This window comes from Bipolaris maydis (genome assembly GCF_028858645.1).
Source record: "Bipolaris maydis strain C4 unplaced genomic scaffold PSV08scaffold_15, whole genome shotgun sequence".
Classification (NCBI taxonomy): Eukaryota; Fungi; Ascomycota; class Dothideomycetes; order Pleosporales; family Pleosporaceae; genus Bipolaris; species Bipolaris maydis.
Genome location: NW_027093871.1, coordinates 1,026,310 through 1,051,793, shown reverse-complemented (window position 1 = coordinate 1,051,793; position 25,484 = coordinate 1,026,310). Strand labels below are relative to the sequence as shown.

The 25,484-nt window shown below is 52.5% G+C and overlaps 8 protein-coding genes across 8 annotated transcripts; 4 read left to right on the top strand and 4 right to left on the bottom strand.

Annotated features, from left to right (window-relative positions):
* Positions 1 to 322: 322 nt before the first annotated feature.
* On the bottom strand, positions 323 to 2,975 carry PSV08DRAFT_230779 (uncharacterized protein). The gene is made up of 6 exons (XM_014225675.1): positions 2,361 to 2,975; positions 2,123 to 2,311; positions 1,778 to 2,059; positions 1,024 to 1,714; positions 757 to 963; positions 323 to 694 (listed from the first exon to the last, which is right to left on the bottom strand). The coding sequence occupies exons 1-6, from the start codon at positions 2,585 to 2,587 to the stop codon at positions 635 to 637; spliced, it is 1,656 nt and encodes a 551-aa protein (XP_014081150.1). The 5' UTR covers positions 2,588 to 2,975; the 3' UTR covers positions 323 to 634.
* A 1,122-nt stretch (positions 2,976 to 4,097) lies between these two features.
* Positions 4,098 to 4,865, top strand: PSV08DRAFT_188318 (uncharacterized protein; the record flags this gene model as incomplete). The annotated part of the gene is made up of 1 exon (XM_014225673.1): positions 4,098 to 4,865. The coding sequence occupies one exon, from the start codon at positions 4,098 to 4,100 to the stop codon at positions 4,863 to 4,865; it is 768 nt and encodes a 255-aa protein (XP_014081148.1).
* Positions 4,866 to 4,869: 4 nt separating this feature from the next.
* On the bottom strand, positions 4,870 to 5,850 carry PSV08DRAFT_412420 (uncharacterized protein; the record flags this gene model as incomplete). The annotated part of the gene is made up of 5 exons (XM_014225672.2): positions 4,870 to 5,163; positions 5,222 to 5,321; positions 5,371 to 5,501; positions 5,550 to 5,681; positions 5,733 to 5,850. The coding sequence occupies 5 exons, from the start codon at positions 5,848 to 5,850 to the stop codon at positions 4,910 to 4,912; spliced, it is 735 nt and encodes a 244-aa protein (XP_014081147.1). The 3' UTR covers positions 4,870 to 4,909.
* A 1,367-nt stretch (positions 5,851 to 7,217) lies between these two features.
* PSV08DRAFT_356140 (uncharacterized protein) lies at positions 7,218 to 7,754 on the top strand (the record flags this gene model as incomplete). The annotated part of the gene is made up of 3 exons (XM_014225671.1): positions 7,218 to 7,299; positions 7,392 to 7,433; positions 7,633 to 7,754. 3 exons carry the CDS (start codon positions 7,218 to 7,220, stop codon positions 7,752 to 7,754), a joined length of 246 nt encoding a protein of 81 aa, XP_014081146.1.
* A 292-nt stretch (positions 7,755 to 8,046) lies between these two features.
* PSV08DRAFT_365853 (uncharacterized protein) lies at positions 8,047 to 11,188 on the bottom strand (the record flags this gene model as incomplete). The annotated part of the gene is made up of 1 exon (XM_014225670.2): positions 8,047 to 11,188. The coding sequence occupies one exon, from the start codon at positions 11,186 to 11,188 to the stop codon at positions 8,414 to 8,416; it is 2,775 nt and encodes a 924-aa protein (XP_014081145.1). The 3' UTR covers positions 8,047 to 8,413.
* A 3,693-nt stretch (positions 11,189 to 14,881) lies between these two features.
* PSV08DRAFT_210040 (WD40-repeat-containing domain protein) lies at positions 14,882 to 18,665 on the top strand (the record flags this gene model as incomplete). Its single annotated transcript, XM_014225668.2, has 3 exons — positions 14,882 to 15,211; positions 15,328 to 18,075; positions 18,127 to 18,665. The coding sequence occupies 3 exons, from the start codon at positions 14,882 to 14,884 to the stop codon at positions 18,256 to 18,258; spliced, it is 3,210 nt and encodes a 1,069-aa protein (XP_014081143.1). The 3' UTR covers positions 18,259 to 18,665.
* Positions 18,666 to 18,845: 180 nt separating this feature from the next.
* PSV08DRAFT_16969 (BRCA1-associated protein 2-domain-containing protein) lies at positions 18,846 to 21,181 on the top strand. The gene is made up of 2 exons (XM_014225667.2): positions 18,846 to 19,787; positions 19,849 to 21,181. The coding sequence occupies exons 1-2, from the start codon at positions 18,972 to 18,974 to the stop codon at positions 21,145 to 21,147; spliced, it is 2,115 nt and encodes a 704-aa protein (XP_014081142.1). The 5' UTR covers positions 18,846 to 18,971; the 3' UTR covers positions 21,148 to 21,181.
* A 1,100-nt stretch (positions 21,182 to 22,281) lies between these two features.
* PSV08DRAFT_230766 (armadillo-type protein) lies at positions 22,282 to 25,022 on the bottom strand (the record flags this gene model as incomplete). The annotated part of the gene is made up of 2 exons (XM_014225666.1): positions 22,282 to 23,835; positions 23,883 to 25,022. The coding sequence occupies 2 exons, from the start codon at positions 25,020 to 25,022 to the stop codon at positions 22,282 to 22,284; spliced, it is 2,694 nt and encodes an 897-aa protein (XP_014081141.1).
* Positions 25,023 to 25,484: the final 462 nt, after the last annotated feature.

Genomic DNA, 25,484 nt, shown 5'->3' with positions numbered 1-25,484 from the left:
CATGTTATTGTCGTTGCGGTGCTATTCATACATGGTATCTTTCTGCCCGAGTAAGATATCAGTGAGTAATCGGCAATGTTGATTCCCAATATAACTACATTCAGCTTAGTGTTATGCTACGTCGTGCCGCATCTGCATGACAATGGCGTGAGACGCGAAGAAGCCTGCATTAGGCAACATGCGCGTGCGCTGACCGTATTGACACCTTGGCAGCCTTATTGGCGTCATGTCATTGGTGCACTACGTACAATTCTACTAAGCATGTAGGTGATTTACATGCTACTTTGTTTTGACCAAACGCACGGGACATTCAGGCTGAAGATGAGGTAGTACACATGTGGATGGCAATGTTACAGAAGGATTGAACTAGCTTATCCAATACCGATACTGTCAATTCTCATTCCCACGCCGTGCTGGGGCAGTGTCAATACTGGAAGCGGTTATAAGACTCCGCCTGGCCCACATTATCTTGTCGATTGTCAACCTACTTTGTAGCCCAACTGGAGCATAGGCATCCATATCACAATGTAACTGGTGTATTCTGAAGCAAGTTTCCCAACTCCGTACTTCCTGGTGGCAAGGAGAAATGCACTGAAGCGTTTATGGATATATTAGTCTCCAATACAGATGCAAATTACGAGAACTCCCCATTAGCTTCGCCAGCATCTAGCCAGCCGCGACACATCTCAACAGCCTAGATTAGAACAAAAAGTCAGTTTACTCGTCACCCACAACCTCTGGATAATGATGACTTACCCGTCCCCATTTCTTGAACATCTTCTCTCCTACTTCTTTGTCCACGTTTGGTTTGAAAATCATGCGATCTTTCTGATTGATTTCCTTCAGCTCATCAAATTCTTTCCATACGCCAACGGCAAATCCAGCTGCGATGGCTGCACCTAACGCAGTAGTTTCGCGCATTGCTGGACGGTCTACAGGAATGCCAATAATATTTGCCTGAGTCTGTTGTTTGTGGTCAGCAAGAAAAGACTTTCCAAAAATATCAAGTTAGCATTCACGTACCTGCATGCACAAATTGGAATTGCTCATGCCACCATCCACTGCAAGCATATTAAGCTTGTGACCACTATCCAGTTCCATAGCGTCAAGAATTGCCCTTGTCTGGAAACATGTTGCCTCAAGGGTTGCGCGAGCGATGTGGCCACGCTCTGTGAATTGAGTGATTCCGAATATGGTGCCTTTCGCATCGTCGATCCAGTAAGGAGCAAAAAGACCACTGAAAGCCGTGACAAAGACACATCCACCATTGTCTTCCACAGAGGCTGCCAAGTCGCTAATCTTGTGCGAATGCGTAATGAAGCCCATGTTGTTCATGAGAAACTTGACGCCACTGCCCGCAACAGCAATGCTTCCTTCGAGTGCATATACTGGCTTCCGTTTCCCGCCAAAATCGTATGCGACAGTAGCCAGAAGGCCGTGCGAAGAGATAACAGGCTTTTCGCCAACATTGTACAGCAGGAAGCACCCGGTGCCGTACGTATTCTTTGCAGAACCAGGCGTGAACCCTTGTTGACCAACCAAAGCCGAAGATTGATCACCGAGACACCCTGCAATCCGTACACCTTCCAATATGCCGGTTCTTATGTAACCGAATTCATCTGGTGATGAAGACGGAACGATCTTTGGTAATTTTACCTTGGTACGGTCGATTCCGAAAAAGTCCAGAAGCTTGTCATCGTATTGAACGGTGTGCCTGTCAGCGCGTTAGCGAATACTGGCGCTTTTGGCTAAATATAGTGGCGGACGGATAACTTACAGGTTGACGAACATGGTTCTTGATGCATTAGTTGAATCTGTTACGTGAATTCCGCCATCCTTTCCACCGTTCAGGTTGTATAATATCCATGAATCAATAGTGCCAAACGAAAGTCTTTTTTCTTCGTACGCACTCCTCACCTTTTCGTCATGATCAAGCAGCCATCGCAATTTGACCGATGACGGGTAGGTTGATAGAGGAAGACCAGTCAGATTCAACAACTCATCAGCACCCTTGCGATCCTTCAGCTCACGCACCAATCCCTTGGTCCTGGTATCTGGCCTACCGATAGACGAGCGGGGTCAGCTAAATCGCATGTGCGTTTTGTGCATGTGCTATACGTACCAAGCGATTGCATTGCAAATGGGCAGGCCGTTGGTAGTGTCCCACACCACTGTCGTCTCACGCTGGTTAGTGATGCCAATAGCCTTGATGTCCTCGATGTTGTGGCCATTGTCCAAAAAAATGTTTGTAGCCCTGTCGATGCATTGTTCCACGGTGTCGATAATCTCCCATGGGTCGTGTTCATGCCATCTGTGCCGATTAGAGATAAGTTTTGGCTTTAGTGCAGATATCTACTGACCCTGATTGAGGATACTTTTGGGTAAATTCAATCTGATGCTGGGCAACGGGCTCACCGAGACCGTCGAAAATAATAAAGCGAGTACTTGTAGTTCCTTGATCTATGGATCCGATAAAGAACTGTTTCAGCTTCCCTTCATCCAAATGCGATTGCGATTCGTCTTGAATCTCTTCCTTGGGCACCGGCTGAGGTTCAGTTGCGTGCGCAGAGATGTCTTGTGTCGCCATACTGTAAACTTTGTGTTTCTGCTTGCAATTATATGCGCAGATCGATCCTCTAATGCGAGAATGGCTTTCCGTTTGCGATCGAAGCTGTGGGGTAAGCGCGACAGATACAGTGGTTACTCGGCGGCGGCGCTCTCTAGGACTGGGCGCTGACAGCAATTTCAGGCGCAGTCGAGGTCCGGAAGAATTTTTGGCGACGGCGGTTGGGTCACACAATACACTAAATGCTTTGTGATTTTCGTGCAGAGACGTGTATGAGTTGTGATGTGTGAAGAACGGCCTTGGTTCTCGGGCACGGAGCAACAAGAGGCGCTCGCGACAAGAAAAGGCCGGGGCAAGGGAAGTCGAATTCACGGATTGAAAGTGAAGTGGTAGAGAGTAGATCGCAGGGAGAGCATCGTAGGTAGAAGACGGGAGGATTCGGTGGTTAATCGGCAGTCGTCGGGGGTCAAGACACGTGCCGTTGCTGTGCGGTGTCTGCCGTATGACGCTGCAAGAGGGGTGGTTTTGGCTTTAAAGCGGGGGAGGGGGAAGAGCTCCACGGCCAACAACGCGGCTGCAAAGATGCCCAGCCTTGTCACATGGAGCCTCAAATCTTTCAGCCTCCTCCTCGCCCCAGAGGCAAGCCATTGAACGCCCTCCGAATCGTCGATCAAGCCCAATGCCAACAAAACTAGACCTTTTGCCCGGCATCGCATCCGCGCCGATGTCAGTGTGACTTCACATACAGCGGGTCGCGCAACCAACAGCTCCACATCCTTTGGCGCCGTCCATTTCTCCAGTGGGACTCCAGTGGGACACCCGTCGCGAATCCACCTAGAGCCTCATCAAGAACTCAGTGTTAAGTACTCCAGGCCGCTCCCCGCTCGTCTTGCTGCCCATGTAGCCTGCAGGCCCATCCTGGACATGCGTCTCCCGTGTAGGCGTTCTATATCTAGAGCCCCATACCTGGCTGTCGACAGTGCTCAATCCGCCTCAACATTTCGCCACGACGTCGCGACAAGACGGTTGCTTTTTCACAATGACTCGCCATTGGGCTGTGCCACATCGCCCCCATTGCAATTGCATAGAAGCGGAATGATCTTCTGGGCGGAAAGTCTCTAGCGCAGGGACACGGGGGGAGCACAGTATGGTCGAATCTGTGGTCGCATCTCCACCAACTACACCGCCGTGGCCATTGTATCTCCAGACATAACGCGACTTTAGACCGAGAAAACTTTGACGCCGAGACAGACGGGATCCTCCAGACCGATAAACACACACTTTTTACTGCCGGCGTAGTACATACATTTATGTGTATGGAGGATAGTTAACGGGATCAAGTAAAGTGTCCGCAACTTGTGGAGCAAAGTGGAGTGGACTCGTAATGTCGCAAACCCAGATGTTGGGGATGGCTACTGAGGTGCACTATCACGTGATGTCCAGATTCGGTAGTCTCCGAACCCTCTAGAACGCCCATTCCACTCAACCCCCCACCCCCCGCTTCATTGTCGCGACTACTAGTATTCTAGACATGGCCATATCACTGCTGCCCAAAGAACTCCGCTTACAAATTTGGGCCAATGTATACCTCAACGAACCACCTCGGCTAGTGGCTTTGGAAACCAAGCCTCACGATGAGGGGCACGACGAGCAGCACTTCTGCCCGCGGTATTGCCCCAGCCCGGCTCCCATAGCCGTGAACCTGTGCCAGGAGTCGCGTACAGAAGCCCTTTATCAGGCCACCAAGGCCAACCACATTGTCCATCTCCCTGCTGGACAAGCGGGAACAAGTTGTGACGATTTCTATTTCCGCATGGACACAGACATTTTACTACTTCAGCTCCATGGGCCGCGCGTGAAACACTACGATGATTCACCAGAAGTGGGCTTGTTGGCTCATTTTCTCCTTGCGACTGGCTGCCATCCAACAAAACTGAGAACTATTGCCATAACCAAAGTCATTCTACATGGGTTTCGAGACGGCAGCCTGTCCAACGTTCTGCGGAGTTTTCCCAACATCTCACGCATGGTCATGATGCTGACAGAAGACATTTGGGACAACGATGCACAGAAGGAATTGTTTGTTCGTGCAGCTGCGAGAATAGTACGCATGTACAAACTCGATCTCATGAACCATGCACGCGCCTCAGGTGAAACATTCAAAGCACATCCCTTTGATGTCGACTTTGCGACGCTTCGTTGTGGGCGTCTAGATATAGTTCCCAAGGACGTGTGGAGAGACTGGAGCGATGGCGGCGACGAGTGGGCGACGCTAGATAATTCCGAGCCCTTTTGGTAATACATGTGTTGCTGTACACATCACTATCGAACCATGTATTTACTCTAAGGGACTTCGTGGTAAATCCGATCGCCCTCCTTGGGTAAAGCGAGAAAATTGGCCGGGGTCTTTTCCACATCTGGCAACTGATGCTTCTCCGCCCAGTCTCGAATTGCATCGAAGTTACGGCATGTGTGGACGGTGTTGAAATCGACAAATGCTTGTAACGGTTTCCCAGGCGGCTGGTACCACACCTGGCCAAGAACTCCGACATCCGTGACACACATGAGTTGCTGTCGCAGGATATCGAGGCAATGTGCTGAGGAAGGCGTGAGCTATGTATGGTTTGTTGTACATAGAAGAATTTGGGTACTCACTGGTGTGATGTTTTAGGATACTCGCGTCGTTGGAGAAAGGCCCAAGGCCTTGCTTGTGATAGTAATCGATGTTCCAGGCTAGAGATTTGCGCAACAAGTTCTAAGCCCGAATGAGTGTTGGCTGCTAAAGCATGATTGATAGGACATACCAAGCAATGTAGATGGTGCAGCCCTTCTACGTGCGCGGGGTATCCACCGCCATACTCTTCCTTGATCTGGACTTGATCGAGTGCAAGGCCAGATTGCTGTGCCTCATTTGTCGGTACTCTCACCGCGTGGTCTGTACTAATGTTCAGCGAGTGATGCCTTCATGACTTGGCTCACTTACAGTCTACACCCAAGGACTTCCACGCTGCATCGACTTCAGGACCTGCGTCTAACCGATATGGATTAGACGCCAAAAGTGAGCTGTTGAACTGTAACTGCTGGTAGGTAATACCGACGTCGTGCACTATAGGTGCTGGTGGAATTTAGTGGAGTATCTTCCCACAAGTAGCTCTTCCAGACATACAGTACATTGAAGTAAGCCTTGCGCAGAAAGCGTCAGCATCTGGTTGTTGCAGCTTGACTATCAACCCTCCAAATGCAGCAGAAAAGACTGCTGTGAAGCAGATCATACAGGTTGCCATCTTCCAGGACAATCCCTGTGGTGCTGGTTGCGGGGGCCATGATTCGAGTGACGATCGAGCGCTCTCTGCAAGAAGTTTCTCGCAGTCTTCTGATTGTATAGTTTTCTCTGTACCAGAGCATTTTCCTAGACCGAAGTTGGGCATATTGAAAATCATGGTCGCAGAGATGGCGAAGGGTGAAGGAGATGATCGAGGCAGTCAGTCAACAGAACATGGGGGGGGAATCATTCAGTAGCACATAATACTACGACTAATTTGCCTCACCGTCAAGCTCGCAAGGTTTGTATCTGTACAGCGTTATCTTTGCCCAGAAAATGGTATTTCAGCTTCTCCAGGAATACCCCGCAGCAGCTGAATACGACTCAGTAGGCATTGTCCAGTCACCGTCACTAGTGGCGCATAGGGCTGAATTAGCCTTATTGGGGCTTCTGTATTGCCTCGTTTGGCATTTCAGATACTACCTCTTAGTACATGCCAAATTGTATATTCGGTGATGAAGGGGGGGGGGGGGGGTCACGTAGAGTCAAGTTTGGGCCAAACTCGATAACATAGACGCAACACTACAAGAGCACATATCAAGTAGAAGCACAAAGCCACAGCTTGTGAACAAACAAGACGCTGAGACACAGGATATTATGCGGTTACGTTAAGTACATGCACGTTTGTCTAAAAGCTCAACAAACGAATCGTATACCGCCACTTTGTCAACACTCAGCATGCCAGCCTGGCTCACAGCAGTGTAGTCAAATACAAAATGCCAATACACACTATCAAAGCCCCCCCCCCCCCCCGAATACCGTACCAATCGGATAGAAAGAAAATCGACCATATGCCGCAAACCTTGCAGCTCGCATTCGGGAGGAGTAGATCCAGATTCATCAGGTCCTTGAACTATTGACATTTCGTAACCTCATGATAGGGCCCTCAGAGAAGCGAAGTGGCGCTGGCAAACGAGGGTCCTTGGCATGTCCAGCTCACAGCAATCTCGACCCACCACGACAAACCCTACCAGAGAGAGTATGGTTTATGAGATCAGCAGTGGCTTTTTTTTGTCTATCTACAGACTAGTTAGTTCCTGTAAGGGGGCCCTCAGCTCTAGGGGGGGGGGGGGGGGGGGCTTACTGAAAGCCAGCAAAGCAAACTTAAGCTCATACACTTTTTTTTTTGCGCTCGTCGGCGAGATCTTGTAGTATGTAGATATGATAGATTCCAGTTGAATGTACAAAGACACCACTTCCTCTTGTCTTTTTTTTTTAAACAAATCATCAAAACTGTATCAAAACACAAACTTTCCATCTCTTTTTTCACAAGAATAAACTTCCATCGACGTTTTCGACGTATAGCTCTGCCAAGCAGAAAAAAAAATCATGAAGTCTTTCGTCGCTATCCTCGCCTTTGCCTCATGTGCTCTCACCGCACCAATCGCCCAGGGTTCATATGATGGTTATGGTAAGAAGGAACCCCGATGTCAACGGCGTGGAACTTGGAGTTTGCCTTGTGTAGATATCTCTTTTTCTCTTTGACTAACAGATAAATCCAAGGAGACTATAGTGGAGTCAAGGTACCCGTTGTTGCATCCTACGGTACGTGAATTCCCCACCTTTCCTCTTTGTGTGCATGTCGGAACTTGAAAGAGGGATTTTTTTCCTGGTAGAGATGTTCTCTCTCCCTCTATCTCTCACTCACTCATTGTGTATGTGTGTGTGTGTGTGTGTGTGTGTGTGTGTGTGTGTGTGTGTGTGTGTGTGTGTGTGTGTCTTGAACTAACAGTTGTTATCAAAGGAACATATGAGAATGCGCCTCCGGTTGAGACCCCGAATCCACCTGCTGCGTACGCGTCGTACGGCACGTATCCGCCTCCGGCCGGCGGCTACGATACATACACGGGTTACAAGAAGGAATAGAGAGGCCCGTGGATTGGCTTTTATATATACTATGCTTTGAACCTCGCCAAGATTATAATTGTAGTGATAATGGATAATTGTAACTCATGAATCATGATATCTTCTTGAAAATTCTCTTTTGATCTCTTGAAATCTGTATACATGTCGTAGTGCAAAAGAATATCTCTACACGTAGAATCAGTACGTACTTAATAAAGTAAGTGTCACACGTATATCAGCTATGCAGCTTTCGGATATCCGTACATAATATACTATACCATTTTTTAAGGCTGCATAGCGTAATGGAGCTGAGTTATCGTCTCACAGTAAGTTTGATTTTCTATGTACTATATACTACATATACATATACATGGACTCTAGATAGCAAAAGATAATGCAACAGGTATTACGTCATCGTAGAACCTCAAAGCTTTATAACTAGATTTGAATAACAGGGATTGGTCATAGGTATATAGGGCTCGGTAATGCGTAACAGAGAGAGAAAAAAACCATAGACATAGTAGAAAGACAAATGAGGAAAAGGCTATAATGAATCCTTACAAGTAGGAAAAGGGGTTTCATGCAACAACAAAAGGAAATTTAATGGACAGGAGAAATAAGTGTGAAAATATCATGTACAGGATGCCCTGGAAAAAAAGATTACAACAAGTGAGCCAAAACTAGTATGTTCCGCCCAAGCTGTTCCAGGCGGCTAAGACATCATCACTGACGCTATCCCTACTGTCGATAGAGGTTCGAGAGTTGGTTCTAATACAGTCAGGACTTAGATGGCGCGATCTTGTCTTGCCTACACTGTTGACATATGTCGAGCCTTGCGATGATGTACGTGTTACGGTTGAGTGAGCACTGCTTTGTCGCTGTCGTGTTTCTATGGTTCCAAGGGCCAGTTCACTAATGTGCCTCGTGGCTCTCTTTTGGGGTTTCGGGGCTGGTGGCTCAACAATGCTGGGTGGGCGGGACGAGGCTTCCGATACTGGGGTCAGGTCCCGTATACCGTGAGTGGGCGGGACAGGGAATGTCATGTCCGCATCACTGGATGCTGTGCGACGGCGTCGATGCGCGCTCATTTCGCGAGATGAATCCGATTTGCTGTTCTCCAACGAGGCGCTAACAACACCTTGGTTCAAGGCCGACATGTCATCCAGCTCATTACTAGTATCACTATTCGCTACCTTGACATTGACGCCCATATCATCGATATAACGACCAGGGGTCATAGGGGATGGTAAAGGCGACGGGTGGTCAGTGGTCGTAAGTGACGTTCCGCTTTCAGCAGGCGTAAGCGAACGCGGCGGGGAACGATGACGGCATGAGGTTTCTGAAGATGCAACAAGACATCGAGGCGATCTTCCTCGGCTAGCCGGAGAGTGGTGACGGTCTGACCAAGCATCGCTGACAGAGCCGTCACGTAGCTGGCTTGTGCCTATAGTACCGTCGACCCTTGCTGCTCTGCCACGTGCAGATGACTGATGCGGCACAGACGCGTTCGACGATGTACGCTCTCTAGCCCTGGTATCCACTGCGCATACAGAACCTGATTCAGAGGGTTCCCGGGACTGTGACTGCGATCCACAATGTTTGTGCATGGAAGCACGCTTCTTTCTCATCAGTTCGAGCAAAGCCTCCTCCTCAGGGGTGACCTGCATGAATTTGCGCGATGAATCGGAATGAGGTTGGGGTGCGCTAGCCGATGTACGGGAACTCGCCACACTCCGTCTCGATGGCGACAAGGGCTCATTGAATGCGGTCCTCGGGCGGGAATCCTCATCTTCATGAATCACAGAAGGCTGCCTCACATGACTGGATCGTTTACTAGCGCTGTAGGTGCGATTTCGTGAATAGCGGTAGGCGGGCAAGGGCGGTTCAGGCGTATATATGATGTCAATTGTCGCAGCGTTTGTGGATGTCGAATGGGTACTCATTTTCCCGGCGGAATGCTGGCGATGGTGTGAAGAGTGCACATCGTACGCTTGGGCGCGTCCAATCATGATATCCCCACTATAGTCGGCACTATCCACGCTCTGACGGTTGAACGTGTGTCTAGACTGTGTTGGATTAGTGTCACCCTCATCTTCTGAAGAAGAAAACGATAAGACGCTGGAGTCTTGAAGATTTTTCTTTGAAAGTGCCGACTCCTTGGTCCTCGATGAGGTTTGCGAGTGATATGTGTTGACCGAATACTGGCTGGGTGAAGTTAGATGGCGGATATCGACAATGTCTTCGAGCGCAAAACTATCCCTCTTGTAGGCATTTGTCGAATTTTGCAATCGGGGGCCGAACACTGAATTTCCTGTTGGCTGGGAGGTCTGAGCAACAGAGGCCTTACGGTTGGCTTCACCATGTGAGTGGGCAGCCCGCGAAGCAGGGGCTTTTTGCATTTCCTCTGCGCTTTCTTCACTATCGTCCTCGAGCGCATCGAACCAATGCTGAACACCCTTTGGAGGTCGGCGCACGTGCACTTTTGCATTATCATACTCATCCCGCTCGATTTTGCGGACCGGACTTGTTCCACGACGTCCTGAAAGATTGTAATGGCTGGTGGTATTCTTTTGTAATGTTTTTGACGCTTTCTGTGGAGTTCGATCTCTTGATGGAGAGTGATGGAAATATTCCGAATTCATTGACATGGCAGCAGGCGAGTTGACCATCTTGGTCGGTGAAAGCATTGCGTTGCCGTGGCGTTGGTTGCCACTGTCCTTTGGCTTGGGGAACAGTCTCGACAAATCAAGTCGAGCAGGTTTGCTTTTTCGGTGTTCTTTGTTTTTCCTTGCTTGGTCCAGGATGACGGGCGACGCTGCACTCGCCACATAGCCGTCATAGCCCTTATCTGTCAATACCGGGGTGCGGCCTCTTCTCAACGCGCGATCTCGGATAGCCGAGTCAGATGTTTGCTGCGAAATGGACAGCGGTGAGTTTTTCGCATCGTAATGCGACCGAATGGTCGAGTTGGATGCCTGAGGATGCAATCGATAGCCAGTTGAGCTGTGGTCAGAGCCCCACTTTCTTTCCCCGGAGTATATCCGCCCCAGAACATTTGATGATGGTTGTTTTGACATGGCAGGCCGTTTTGCACTCTCTGCTCTTGGTACTGCATTCCAATCGTCCAGGTGTGAGCCTCCACTTGTCTCTGATATGACAAGTGACATGTATCCAGGGTTTGGTGTGGGTAGCGATTGGCCTGAGGTTGAATGCTGTAGCGGATTAGAAGTGCCCAGTATCTGGTGCGCTTTGCTGATTGTCTCGTCGTGACGGGACAGCCGCCTGGAGCTGGGGATAGAGGGTGGTGTGGAGCGAGTGCTGTCGTCGTAGTCGTCGTAGTTGTCGACGGCGGCGGCGGCGGCGGCGGCGGCGGCGTGAGGCTTTTGTGGTTTGCTTCGCGGGCGGCGAGGCAATGGGAAGGAGAACTTCTTCTGTCCGCGGTCGTTGCGAGACATGATGGGTGAGCAAGCCGGAGTGCGGAAAGGAAAGTTGGTGGCTGCAGTCCTAGTGTAGGCGCGACTCAGTAAAGTGAGAGGCAGAGTGAAAAGAACTGAATCGCGGCACGCGCGGACGGCGTCATGCCAAATCACGAATAGGCGCAGGTTTAGGCCGAAACCATGTTTGTTGCTATCGCGGACCGGGGCCGGCAGCACATGCGGGTAGGTGGTGTTTTGCTTTTTGGGGGAGAGGCGAGGATGCGGTATGTGGTGGATTAATGAACTTGTACAACCAGGCCGACCGAGGAAGCCAAGGGTTCAGCAGCGGGCCCTTCGTATGCCAGACGCTAAGCCGGCGTAGGGTGGAATGCTATCTGCAGGAACGGCCGTAGTACGGTTCCATGAAGAAGCAGGGGGCCCGGGCGGGTGCAGGAGGAAAGGAGAATGGGTGTGGGATTGCGAAAGAGGGCGGGGAAGGGCGCGGCTTTACAGACAAAAGGAATTGCGAACGGGCAGGTATAGAGCGTGAAGATTAACGTCGAGGGCTTTGTGACTTGGATGCTGCGGGTTGCGATATGGCCGTGGCTCTGATAGTCAGATCCGCGTGGGTAGTGGGCGTCAGGGGTGTCAGCCGGCAGAGCTGCGGATCACCCCCTGCACAAGCTTGCCAGGCCAGGCCAGGCTGCACGGGTCTGGCAGAAGCCACTGCTTCATCACAGACATGCACACTCCAATTGTATACACGATATTTAGCCTTTTGGGTTGCGCTGTAGGTGCGCGTAGGTGCGCCGTAGGCTGTGTCGCGAGCGGGCCAGCGTCGACGGCGACGGGCGTCATGTTTGCTGCTGGGCATTTGCATCTGCACCTGCACTTGGATTGGAGCTGAGGGTGCCAGGACAGGACAGGACAGGACAGGCCGGGGCAGGCCAGGTAGTTGAGGCTGGGCCAGAGCACAGCGTACCGAACCTTTGCATTTGCGCCGTCACCAAGTACGAGGCTCCCGTGCGTTTCTGGCGCTGCGCTAATCCCAGCCCTGAGAGGCATGGGCCAGGGCAAATTGAGGCTGTTGAGCGCCTTGACGCCTGCCTCTATCGTGGATGGCATGATGTATAAATACATTCCTTGCCAATCTCCACGCCCGTCATACCTGAATTGCGCCGCACTTGCTTCTTTTCCCCACAGAGTTTGGCTCCATACCCCTAATTGAAAAAAAAGAGCCCGACCGGGTCGGAACAGTGGCGGGTGTCCATGTATACTCTCGTACACACATACATGGCCAGATAGTTATGGTGCGCGAAGCCGCGTGGCTGATGAGCAGCTTTGCAGATTTGGAATGTTGGCACTACCATGCCGAGTAACGAGTGTTGAGCGACTGGGGCCCGCGGGAGATGCTCAGGGGGCGTGTAGCATGCACTATCCGATCAGCGCTCGTCTTTGGACCTGGTGGTGATCCTGTGGGCTCTTTCACGATGATCATGAACGTCTTTGTCCTTGATCAAGGGCTCGGCTGTCCGGGATGCGCAATGGCTTTAGATCTGATGAAGCTCGTTCCCTCGAGGAGCCTGAGTTGCCCTGGTTGTGCCGGACCGTGTGTCAGCGGGCAGTCACAGCTCCATTGAAATTTTGGGTCGAGGGGGACGGGGAGAGGGGATGGGCTTGGTTCCGCTGTGGGCACGTCGCCGGGCGGCCCACAGTAAGTACTTAGGCCATTACGTGCTTCGCAGGTGCCCCCGTCGACTTGAGCCTCACGCATCCATGTATGTATACATGTATGTGTGTGTGTGTGTGTGTGTGTGTGTGTCCAGAATTCCATGTGTAGCATGTATACGTGCGCACACTAGCTGTCTCCACGACACTTACACAGCTGCGTACTTACTACACACGTATATACTTCCTTCACCTGTGCACGTGATGGAGACTGAAGGTCTTTGGCTGCATGCGATTACAAACGGATAGGTATACATGTGTACTCGGCAAGCGTCAAACACAGACAGTCACACGCAATCAACGCCGTTTCCCAGTGTCGCATCTCTCCTAGCTGGGTTTCCTGGCGCCTGGGCGCTGTCGGAGTGTTTTTTTTTTCGCTTCTCCGCTGTTAATCACAGCGGCAGTACCGGCATCCGTGGGCCGCCTGACTGGTCTTTGTCAACCAGTTCAAACAGGCGGTGCAGCCTACAGATGCAGTGTGAAGCCGGGCCCTGTTGGGCGCTGGCAGAGACGGAACAAGAAAGCCCGAGAGGGTGGTGTTGCTGTCCTGTACTTACTTGGTACATAGTTACATATCCATGTGAGCAGCGCAGAGGGACCGGGCATCGGTAATCAAAGGTGGCCAAAGGGTAGGGCTGACCGGGTACATGCAGCAAGTACTTAGTTGGACGCAGAAGACGGTGAGATAAGGCCAGTGTATCGATGTACGTACATACATACTACGTAGATGCTACCTACGGAAGTAGAGCATGACGTCTTGTTCCCGGCATAGCTTCCCCGGCAGGAATGCGAAGACGGCCCCAGACATCAGCTGTGCCATCTTCACGCAGCCGACAATGATAGTTAGTGATAATGGCAATGATGATGATAATGATGACCAATGGCGGATTGCACGCAAGCCATGAAACAGCATCCAGCGTCCAGCGCTGGACAGGCAGCGTCTCGAAGCAAAGGCTCGGGTGGGCAGATGGATCCGGGCATGATTGTCTTGGGGTTGCCTGCTATTCGCGACTCGTTGCCGTTGCTCGACTCCTCCCGTGACACTCCACGTGCGGCGTGGCGGCCTCTTGTGGCCGTGCTTGCTTCACGCGTGTCCTATTCGAACAGCACATCGAGACCGGCGCCTGGTGGAGAATTTTTTCCCTCCATCTCTCTTGCCACGGCAGCGCAGTTGGCCAGATGGCGCCAGGGTGCACACGAGGCCGAAGAGGTGTGCACCTCGGAGCCCATGGCTCCGCAAGAGGCCAAACACGAGTGCACGCGCTGCGGACAAGAGGACAGCTGGGGCTGGCTGGTGCAGGGAGCCATGTGCAGGCTGGACAAGCAGTGCAATCAAAGGCGCGGTGGTGCTGGCCTGGTGCATGGAGCCAATACTACATATGCATCTACTTACCGTGAGGTGATGCGGCACCAAATTGACATGGCGGGAAGTCAAGATTAGGATTAGGCCGAGCTAGACCAGCCCGCCCTGCAAGTGCTCATGCCTTTGCTCGCTCGTCTACTCTCCATAAACCCCACCACCGTGCCAGCCCACAACACCCAATCCCCTCCTCTGAGCCAGACCAGACTCTCCTCTCGCTGTTCCCCTCTCGCTGCTACGTGGCCTGTTTCCGCTCTCAAGCTCCCGCCGCACGCCTCGACTTTGCCGGCCATCCCATCTCGTCTCGGCCAGCGGCAACACGCCTGCCAACACCGGCCACAAACCACCACACACCACCGCCCCGACCCAGCCCGCGTCCCGGTCACGGTTGGCGATATGCACGATTACTAACCCCACTGTTTCTCTCCCGCGTCTTGCTGCTCGTCCTCGATCCATCGCGTGCTTTGATTCCCGCACGTCTATCACCATCACCACCACCACCACTTCCTCCTTCTCCACCACCGCTACCAAGGCTGCCCATCAGCCGCCCACAACCTGCCCCTCCCCCACTGCGGATCCCCCTCACGCAGAGCGACGACGACGCGCAGCAGCTCCATCGCTAAAGCCTGTCGCCGTCTTGCAACATGGCCTCTGCCTCGAATGACTCCGGCCCCAGTGCTGATGGCGTGTCCAAGACGGTGCTCCACGAAGCCCCAGACCCCTACACCACCATGGCACAGTTCTCGCTGGCCCCAGCCACAAAGACTACAGTAGTCACAACCACGTATACCACAACCACCACTTTCCCGCCCCTCTGTGTAAATGCCCCCGGAAGCCTGGCTGAACGAGACCCCAAAGATTACCCGCTGGCCCACGTCCAAGCACCGGAGTCGATACGGAAGTTCTATTTTGAATCTGGAGGCGAACTGGCATGCTTTGAGGAAGCAGACACTGCATCGGAGCGGGTGCGAGAGGTACGCCTTCGACAATTCCAGGGACATGCATGCAGCCGACGCCTTTCGCGTTACAGCTGCGCACGTCACCCTTTCCTCAGTCACCGTGTTCGTAACTGACGCTCTACTTACAGCAGAGATCACTCCAGGAAGCCCTCCGATCAAAGGGAAAAGTTCAGAAAGTCGAATCTTTTAATGGATCCCCAGTCTTCGCCACACCCAACCGCACGACGCGTCCCAAGTATCGAGCACATCAAGGACTACGCTCCGTGTCTGCTCGCCGAAAACGAGACAATGCAGACGAATCACCCCCGCCTCCATCAATTACCAAGGCTGTCGAGTTGGTGGGTATGCATCGCCAAAGCAAAAAACCCAGGTTAGAGCGTGACAAGGCTACTGACCCTACACAAATGGCCCACAACAGCGCACCAGAAGATACCGAGGGTTCGTGTCCAGCTACACCTGAAACAAACAAAGGGGAGATGGGCGCATCTCGTCTGCTAAAAACCCGACCTAGCCCGTTCCCCAAGCCTAGCGCACGAGCGACATCGCAGCAACTCGGACTGGGCAGAACGCCATCCAGGTGGCATCTTCGAGAGGCTTCTACTGCATCTGCGCAGCCCGAAGGTAGTCATTCCAACCAGCGCGAACACTCTCCAGAGCATTCATTCCCTACAGGAGTGGTTGACGGTCCTGGCGTTGCTGCTACTCCCCCAATAGCCGAGTCGGACCTGGAACCGGTCGGACCTTTTATTGAACATGGTTCCTTCTCTACCTCACGACTTGCCCCTCTCGATACGAATTCTGTACAGGATGCTAGCTTGCCGAGCCCTAGTTTATCGCCCATCACTGCCGCCGCAAACCTTGCCCAGCAAAACAGCAATGGGACTTTATTTTCGGCCATGGACATGGACTACGATGCGAGCGAACTTTCCGGACTCGACCTCTCCCAGGGCGAGTCGAGCAATTCGCGCCCAGGCGACTTTCCTCTTTTCCCCCATGGCGAACGCATGGATGACTCCAATACCCAACTACCGACCCCTTCCATCATGGATATACCAAACATGCTCAACTCTTTTGATGCTCTGCCAGAACAGATGAAGTCGTATGTTCTTTATCAAATGCTCCGACGATGCAAAAAACCGACTTTGCACTTTGTTGCAGATGTAGTGAACCCCGCTCTCAAACGTGACTTTATCGCCTCACTTCCTACTGAGCTGAGCTTAGAGATCATCGGTTATCTGGACGTCAAGAGCATGTGCAGCGCTGCACGGGTATCAAAGTATTGGCGAAAGCTAATCGACACTCATGAGTCTGCCTGGAAGGATCTGCTTGACAGGGACGGTTACAGGTTGCCACACGGTGAGCTGGAACGAGCTGTACAGGAAGGCTGGGGATGGCAATATCCTCACTCGGCTGACAGTTATGAGCGTGACTTGAGGGCCCAGTCAATAACTTCCCGGTCCGACAACGAAGGCTTTTCAGGCTTTCCGAGCTCGAGTTTGCCTGGCGGTCTGCAAGACCAAGAAGGTGCAGTGACCCGATCCTCATCAACGCGTCAAAAGAGGAAAGCTACCAGCAAACACGGCAGTGGCAGCGGCAAGAAGCAACGCAAGAATCGAGCCTCGACTAAAACACAGGCCGCGCTGTATTTGCGTCCCGCCGATCTTCATGAAGGACCGCACGCTTTCGCCAAGCGTGCAGAAGCTGCCATCTCGGATCCCAACGTGGGCTTACCTAGTCTACGCGCTATGCATCTCTTCAAATCCTTGTACCAAAGGCATCATCTCATACGCAAGAGCTGGATGGCTGAGGAAACTAAGCCAAAACATATTGCGTTCCGTGCACATCAACGCCACGTGGTGACCTGCTTACAGTTTGATACGGACAAAATACTCACTGGCAGTGACGACACAAATATCAACGTTTACGACACCAAGACAGGAGCACTGCGTAATCGTCTCGAGGGGCATGAAGGTGGCGTATGGGCCCTTCAGTACGAAGGCAACACACTGGTGTCAGGCTCTACCGACCGCTCCGTGCGCGTATGGGACATCGACAAGGGAGAGTGCACACACGTGTTCCAGGGTCACACATCGACCGTCCGATGCTTGGTGATCCTCAAGCCAACGCATATTGGCGAGACCATCGATGGTCAACCCATCATGATGCCAAAGGAGGAGCTCATCATCACTGGTTCACGTGATTCAACGCTTCGTGTATGGAAGCTTCCTAAGCCAGGTGATCGGAGCGTTATTCAAACCGGAGCATCTGCAAACGACCATGATAACCCTTACTTCATACGCGCTTTGACTGGGCACCATCATTCAGTGCGCGCTATCGCTGCTCACGGGGACACTCTGGTGAGCGGTAGCTACGATTGTACGGTTCGAGTGTGGAAAATCTCGACCGGAGAAGTTCTCCAGCGTCTTCAGGGCCATTCACAAAAGGTCTACAGTGTTGTCCTTGATCATGCTCGGAATCGCTGCATCAGTGGATCCATGGATAACATGGTGAAGGTCTGGTCTCTGGAGACAGGTGCTTGTATATTCACGCTTGAGGGACATACGTCTCTGGTTGGTCTCCTTGACCTGAGCCATGGACGCCTAGTATCTGCGGCTGCTGACTCCACTCTTCGCATTTGGGATCCGGAAAACGGGCAGTGCAAGAGCCGACTTTGTGCCCATACCGGTGCCATTACCTGTTTCCAACACGACGGGCAAAAGGTCATATCTGGCTCTGACCGTACTCTGAAGATGTGGAATGTCAAGACGGGCGAGTTTGTGAAGGATTTGTTGACTGACCTGAGCGGCGTGTGGCAGGTCAAGTTCAACGAGCGGCGCTGTGTCGCTGCTGTTCAGCGCAACAGCATGACGTATATCGAGGTAAGCAGACAAAGGGGCTGTTTTCTTCTTTTCCGGCTAACGTTGCAACAGGTTCTTGATTTCGGCGCTTCACGCGACGGTGTTCCCGCTGAACAGCGAGGACGGCGCATTGTTGTTAATTCCAAGGGCCATGAGATTGAAGATGTCACTGATGCCGAGCCTATGGATGCAGAGCAGGCCTAGGCTCAGACACGAAACACAGACACAAACAGCATATCATTTGGGGCTGGCGCGAATGTTTCCACTTGTACAAAAGCGATACCCAAAACCGCACTTTGGCGAACGAATTGATGACACGGCATCCGAGTTTTATTATTTCAGTTGGTAATGTGGCATGGACTAGTGTAGGCACAGCCTTGGCCGCTTCTTTTGGCGCACAGCAAGGTGTGAGGAAGGATGCTTGCACATGCACACATGCAGGAGTATGGGCGTTTTGTTTGTTACATATGCATAGCTAGGGCGTTTTCGACATTGCTAGTTACAGTCTGCATTTGGCGGAGACTTGGGGTTTACCATTGACATGAGGATCATGACGGGGCCTGCGGCTTGTACAGGTCCAGAACCATGTCAAATACATCAGTTTAATTATCAATTCCCTGTGCCTTGGACTGCTTGTGAGGTATTCGTCTACCCCAAAGGAACAGAGGGCGTGGGGTAGTAGTTAATGCTGATGGTCTGCACGCTACTTTTAGTCCAAGCGGGATGACGCGCTACTACCAGCCCACTGCCGCCGCAACTGCAGCCATTTTATATATACATGCATCTGAACATTCACATTTTCATCCATGTAGCTCAACTCGCAAACGATCCGACCGCGTGTCAAGCCGCTGCAAAATTGCGCCAACTATTCGCCGTGACAGCTCGTCCGAAATGCAGACTTCAGTCAAAAAACTGTGATGCCGACCTATTTCTTTCACCTTACCTTCGAGCTTTACCCCTCGCGCTCATCGCCGGACAAGACGTTTACCCCACCACCGCAGACTGACATCTTCCATTCGGAGCTCCCGGTGCACCAAAGGGCTTCCTGGGGTTCTTTTCCTTTGCCATCATCGCCTTCGTCGCGCACACACAGCGGACCCTCCACCTCTCGTGAGCAACGGGCTACTTCTCGCCGACTCAGCCAGCGCACCCGGCCATCTTTCTCAGATCACCACGATAGCCCTGTTCCCGTCATCAAACCCCCAACGAGGCCTGCGCACCGACGGACGCAGAGCTTTGCACACAGGGACTGGCGCTTCGATACCATCTCCATTCTTAGCATCGATATGAACCAGGCCGATGACACTGAGCTCGCCCCGTCTCGCGCAAAGTCGCTTAAGCACCCTTCGCATGCGCCCAATACTGGAGGTTTAGCGACAAAGGGTAAATTCATACCCTCTGACCTGAAGGATACAGAGGTCGGCTGGGGGGTCGTGCATCTGTATCGGGATGGGCAAGAGACACCGGGCTTGTACGATGAAGTAGACCGGGGGGACAAGGCCTTCAATGAGGAAGACTGCACAACGCTGTGCATACTGGCGGTCCCTTCATATATGACACCGTCCGACTTTTTGGGCTTCATGGGTGAGCAGACGAGGGAGTATGTCTCACATTTCAGGCTCATTAGGACAAGCAGAGCCAACAAGTACATGGTGCTCATGAAATTTCGCGAGGCTAAGAGGGCGCGCGAGTGGAGGAAAGAGTGGGATGGTAAGCCCTTCAACAGCATGGAGGTGAGAGATCATGACAATAACCGGGCGAATCAATATCAACGTAGTTACTAACCAGACCCAGCCGGAATACTGTCATGTCGTCTTTGTCAAGTCAATCAATTTCCAAAATGGCGACTCAAATCGTGACCCAACTTCGTACCCGGACCTGACAAACGATCCCTTCGCGCCCGCTGCAACAAAGCAGCCCACAGCCCCTCTTCCGCCAGCGACTACTGTCTCCTCACCAGTCGATGGCCCGTCAATAGCATCATCACTCACTGCAAAGCCACACGCTCCGCCTACACCGGCTCTAGTAGAGCTACCGACATGTCCTGTCTGTTTGGAGAGGATGGACGAAACGACGGGCCTGCTCACGATACTCTGTCAGCACGTCTTTCATTGTGCGTGTCTTGAGAAATGGCGAGGCTCAGGCTGTCCAGTCTGTCGATATACACAAAACGACGCCTTTACCTCACACCACAGTGCTGATGGCGACAGCCCAGACAACGAATGCAGTGTTTGCGGATCTACGCAGAACCTCTGGATCTGTCTCATCTGCGGCAACATAGGATGTGGTCGCTATGATTCGGCGCATGCATTCGCACATTACGAGGCTACAAGCCATACATATGCCATGGACGTAGTGACACAGCATGTCTGGGACTATGCAGGTGACGGATATGTTCATCGTCTCATACAAAACAAAGCCGATGGCAAACTCGTGGATATGCCAGCTTCAAACCAGTCGTTCAGTGCACCCGGTATGACGGGCTACGCCAATGACACAGTCCCGCGCGAGAAGCTGGATAACATGGGCATGGAGTACGCCTATCTCCTCACCTCGCAGCTCGAATCGCAACGCGCATACTTTGAAGAACAACTAGAGCGTGCTGTAGACAAGGCCGCCAAAGCCGCCACTTCGGCCGACGAAGCAACTCGCAGCGTAGCCGCTCTATCCCAAAAGCTCGACCAGCTCTCGACCGAGCACCAAGAAGCAACCGCCACGATTGCCTCGCTGACCAAGGAGTCCTCCCGCAACGCCCAAAAAGCAGCACAGGCATCCGAGCTCGCTCGAAAACTAACCAAGCAGTACAAGGAAGAGCAGATTGTCAACGAGTCGCTCATGCAGCGCATCAAGCATCTCGAGCTCAAGGCGCAAGAGGCCGAGCAGCGCGTCGCCGAACTCGAAGCGGCAAAGGCCGATCTCGAGGAGCAGAATCGCGACTTGAGCTTTTTCATTAGTGGCCAGGAGAAGCTGAGGGAAATGGAGGGAAACGCGGTGCTGGGGTTGGAAGAGGGCGAGGTCGAGGCTGCCAGTGTTGAGGTTGGCGAGTCTGGTGGCAAGAACAAGGCGAGGAGGAAAGGCAAGAAAAAGGCGTGATAGTTTTTTTTTTGTTTTTCCTTTTTGGTCGCTTACCGATCTTTCCCTTCTTCTTCGTTGTCACCGTCCCAATCTTTTAGCGGCATGGGTAATGCAGGGTAGGGCTTTTTTTTTTATTACTAGATGAGGCCTCTGGGTTCCTTCTCTGTTTTTTTTTTCTCTTTCAAATGTAAAGTAAATGGGGGGGGGGGGGGGTGTCGGGGTTTGAAACAACAAGGTATAGGCGTAAATGACTGCGGTTAAATAGATACCCTACATGATATTATGCTGCTTAGATTATCTCTTCATGCTTACTTTTACGCCTCCCATTGGGTTGTCTGTGACATCTTACATTGTCTGTTAGTTGGCTCGTTTCATTAGTACTGTACTGATGATATATTCGACACATGTCCAATTTGACAATCATCAGTCTCGGCGTCCAAAGGGCATTGGGCTCGTCGAAAACCCAAGGATAAGTAAGCATGCCATGGCACTCTAGTATAGTATTTCGATTGCTTTCAAATTCATCTCGTGTAGTGCAGAATTTATTTACCCTAACCCCTTTGCTCATCCTATTACGAATGAAAACAAGACACAAAAAGGTACATTGAGAGAATAAAAAATAAACAAAAGTCTGGGAGAAAGGGTAAATAAATAAAAAACACCAGCCGTCTCGGGTCGTCAAGGTCGTGTTTTTCATTGCTAACAGGTGATAGAGAGAGAGACATTGAGATGAAGAGGTACACAGAGAGGGAGAGAGAGAAGTCGTAAATGGAGACGTTTGTTGCTCCAGGTCCAAAGGAAGCAAGCGGGGCCGGGGAGAACGAGGGAACAACGCCTTGAGAAGGAATGCAGATGTTGAGATGAGGCGAGTGAGTAGAAAGCTCCATGGCGCCGATGTAAAAAGTCCGTGGGAAAAGAGAAACCAACAAAGACTCCGTAATAAATGTGCGCCCATAATGTTTTGTAATGCCTTGGCTGGCCGAGGTTCTGACGTGAGTGGGCTCAGGGGTGTCGTAACTATCCCTGTACCACCAACTTGAACAAGATATGCCGATCGTTTTATCCAAGACCGGACATGGCCAGGAAGTGATTGCACAATCTCAGCACAATCGAATGCAAACGTTTTTCAACGTCAAGCACTGATCAAACACATCAGATCCAGTCGTCGTCAACGACCTTCTTCGAGTGACCAATGGAAATTTCCCTATCAAAACCCAGTCCGAGACCAAGGCCAATGTCCATTTTGGGGGGTGCTTGAAGTTGAGGTGGGGCCTCAACCTTCTTCTTGGGGCTTTGTTTGAGAGGGCTGACACTGGTCTTGCTTTCTCCGGCACCCATGCGCACAGTCTTGACATCCCAGTCATCCTCAAGGGCAGCCCCGATCCATACTTTGACGCTGTCGTGAACTGCGCCATAGTACTTGGGGTTGCAAGCACGGAGGTGCCCCATGACCTTTTCGAAGCCAGAAACCTTGAGCTCCTGTCGGAATTGGTTGCGAGCAGAGCGGGTGGGTAGGGAGGCAATGATTCCGTTAAGGAGATCAATGTGAGTCGCGAGATAGTTGGTAGCGTCCCATTCTACACCACCGACATATGGCGCTGCTGGGACAATAGCCCGCTGGCCTGGGAAGTGAGTCTTGGCATAAGACCTGCCCTCTGTTGGTCTTGGTGGGACCGGAACTACGTTCAAATGGTGAATGAAGATCCAGAAGACTTCTTTGGTAACATTGGACAGCTCTTTGCACCAAACTTGGTATGGACGCGGCTGATGCATTTGAAGAATGAAGGGGACTGTCGATGTCTCCTTCTCCTTCACGGGATCCTTGAGATACTTCATCAATTCGGCAGCACGAGTTCCCAGTTCGGCCTCTGGAGCCATGGAGAGGTGTGCAAATATGATCTCGATGATGAGCTCACGCGTAGTAAACTCACTCGGGCCTTTGTGCTCCTCGTCAAAAAGCATGGCCAGCAGAGCTGGGTAGAGTGTGGATGAGATTTCTCTGAGTTGCTTTAGGGCCGTTGCAGTAGTGCAAAGTCCTTTGAGGCAGCGAAGCAGTTCGTGGAGCAAGGTGTCTTCGTGATCCTCGCGCCATTCAATCTCCATGATGCGATGGAGGAGGCCTACCAGCTCAGTCATACCACCATCCTGGATGAAGTTGTCAACCCAGTCAACTGTCTCGTTGCGAATGAGCAGGCGAAGTTTGTGCAGTTTGCCAACCTCGACGTTTTGGGGCTTTGGTGTCTTTTTCAAGTAAGCAATAAACTCATCAGCTTTGACTGACTTTGCACCGTTGGACACGGAACGTTCTGAATGATTAGACCTCAAGGACCGCATAGAGGGAGACTTGGGGATGGTGGCAGTCTTTGCAGACGTCTTGCGCTCGCCCAAGTCGCCTTTCTGCTTCTTGGTCGGTGAATCATTTCTATTGAAGGTAAATGTCCTGCTCCTTGGACGCTCGCGCTTGGTCGAATAGCCAGACGGGTCTGCTTGTGCGTCGGGGTCAACGTCATCCACAGGAGATCCGTGCCGCGACTTGGACGTCTTTTGTGCTGCCGACTTGGCGGTTTCGCCGGCGGAAACGGTGCCAGACGAGTTGCGCGAAGTTTGAGGAGTGTCAAGCTTGTGCATGCGCACAAAGTCGGCCTTGACTTCGAGTTTCAATGTTCTCATCTGCGCACGTTGGTGGGTAGGGATGTTTCGCGATTCCTGCGGTGGTAAGCACACGAGTAGGTCGAGGAAGCAACAAGACTTACGAGAACCTCTTCAAATTCGGCATCGACAACCTTGGGGTCGTGCTTGACAGTGGGGGTTGGGGGACCGTCGGCCTGCTTAGCCTTGCCATTGAAGGCAGCGACGGCCGCCATGACTCTGTTTGGTTTCTTTGGCGAGGCTGGGGGCGGGGGCGGTGCCATGGGCTTGACACTGAAGTCCTTGCTACCGCTGTCGGTACTAGCTCTACCAAGCGCTGGCCTTATGGACTTGCTTTTGCTCGGAGAAGGGTCTCTGAAGCGGCCTTCGTTGCCCTGTGTATCGGACAGGGGCATGCGCTCGTTGCTCCTCTTACGAGAAAAGGTGTCGAGGAGCAGAGAGGTGGTGGACGAGCTGGCGGCAAACATGGACTTGGGCCGCTGTTTGGTAGCGGGGGGTCGCACTGCAGGCTGGCCGTACTCGAAGAAGCTGCGCTGCTTGGTGGGCGAGTAGTCGGCTGGGGGGAATCGGCCAAGGCCTCCTCCCTCGATGCTGGTGCGGGGGCGGTTGTCCGGAGGGGCATTGGCGGTAGTGGGCATGGCGGACTGGGAGCTGAACTCTGCCCAGATGGGAGTGGAAGGGGGCGGTGGCGCGTATGCGGCGCGGGACGGCTCCGTGTTTTCTTTGTCTCTCGATTCCTTGGTGGGGGAGCGGTCTCGGGATTTGGCCTTGCTAAACATGGCAGCCAGGTTGGTGGACGACTTGGGGCGGGGGGATTTTTCTGGCTCGTCCTGCGACCGCCTCAAGTCGGACGACTTCTTTTCCTTGGGCTTGTCGTCAGTGCGCTTTGCCAGCGAGCGCAGCGACACGGAGCTGAGCGACTTTTTGTGCAGGCTCTTCTTGGTACTTGTGGAGCGGGCGTCGTTGGACTTGCGGGGTGATGACGGGTTGGCGCTGTCAGGGTGGTCTGGCGGGAGCAGTGGCGGCTGGAGGCTGGGGGCGGGCAGGAAGGGCGGCGAAGCGGACACTGGTGTGTATGGGACGGCAGAGCCTTCTGTGGGCGAGCGCCTGTGGCCCCTGGACGATATAAGGGATCTCAGGACCGCGGAGCGATTGCGGCGATGGCCCGTTGTTGGTGGTGCTGGTGATTGTGCGGCAGCAGCACCCGCGGCGGCGGAGGTGGTGGTGGTGGTAGCAGCAGCCATGTCCGGCGCGGCCTTGGGGTGAGGCTCCAGGCAAGAAGAAGAAGAAGGCAAGAAAAGGAGAGGAAGGGGGGACTTGAAACGGGGTGAACGGGTCTAGGGCAGCAGAAGGGCAGACATGGCAGACAAATGATGGTGGGTGTGGATGTGGGTGTGGGTGTGGTTGTGGTTGTGGTCGCACTGGCTGCATGGGCCGGCTATGCCCTGCCGAGTTGGTGGATAAACATTGCGGGCAATCGTCCCAGCAACGCCGCGCTAACGTGGAGAGCGTGTCCTGGCCGCCCGGGGAGCAAACGCCCATGCATGCCACCGTCCTTCCGCTAACTCTTATCGACGTGCAAATTCATGCCTCGGCCACTCGCTTCGATTCCCGTCGACAACAAATAACAAGAAAAACAACAACAACACGCCCTCTCGGCCGCCAGCACCTGCCCGATCGCGCTGGTGCAGCCTGGTGCCTGCCGG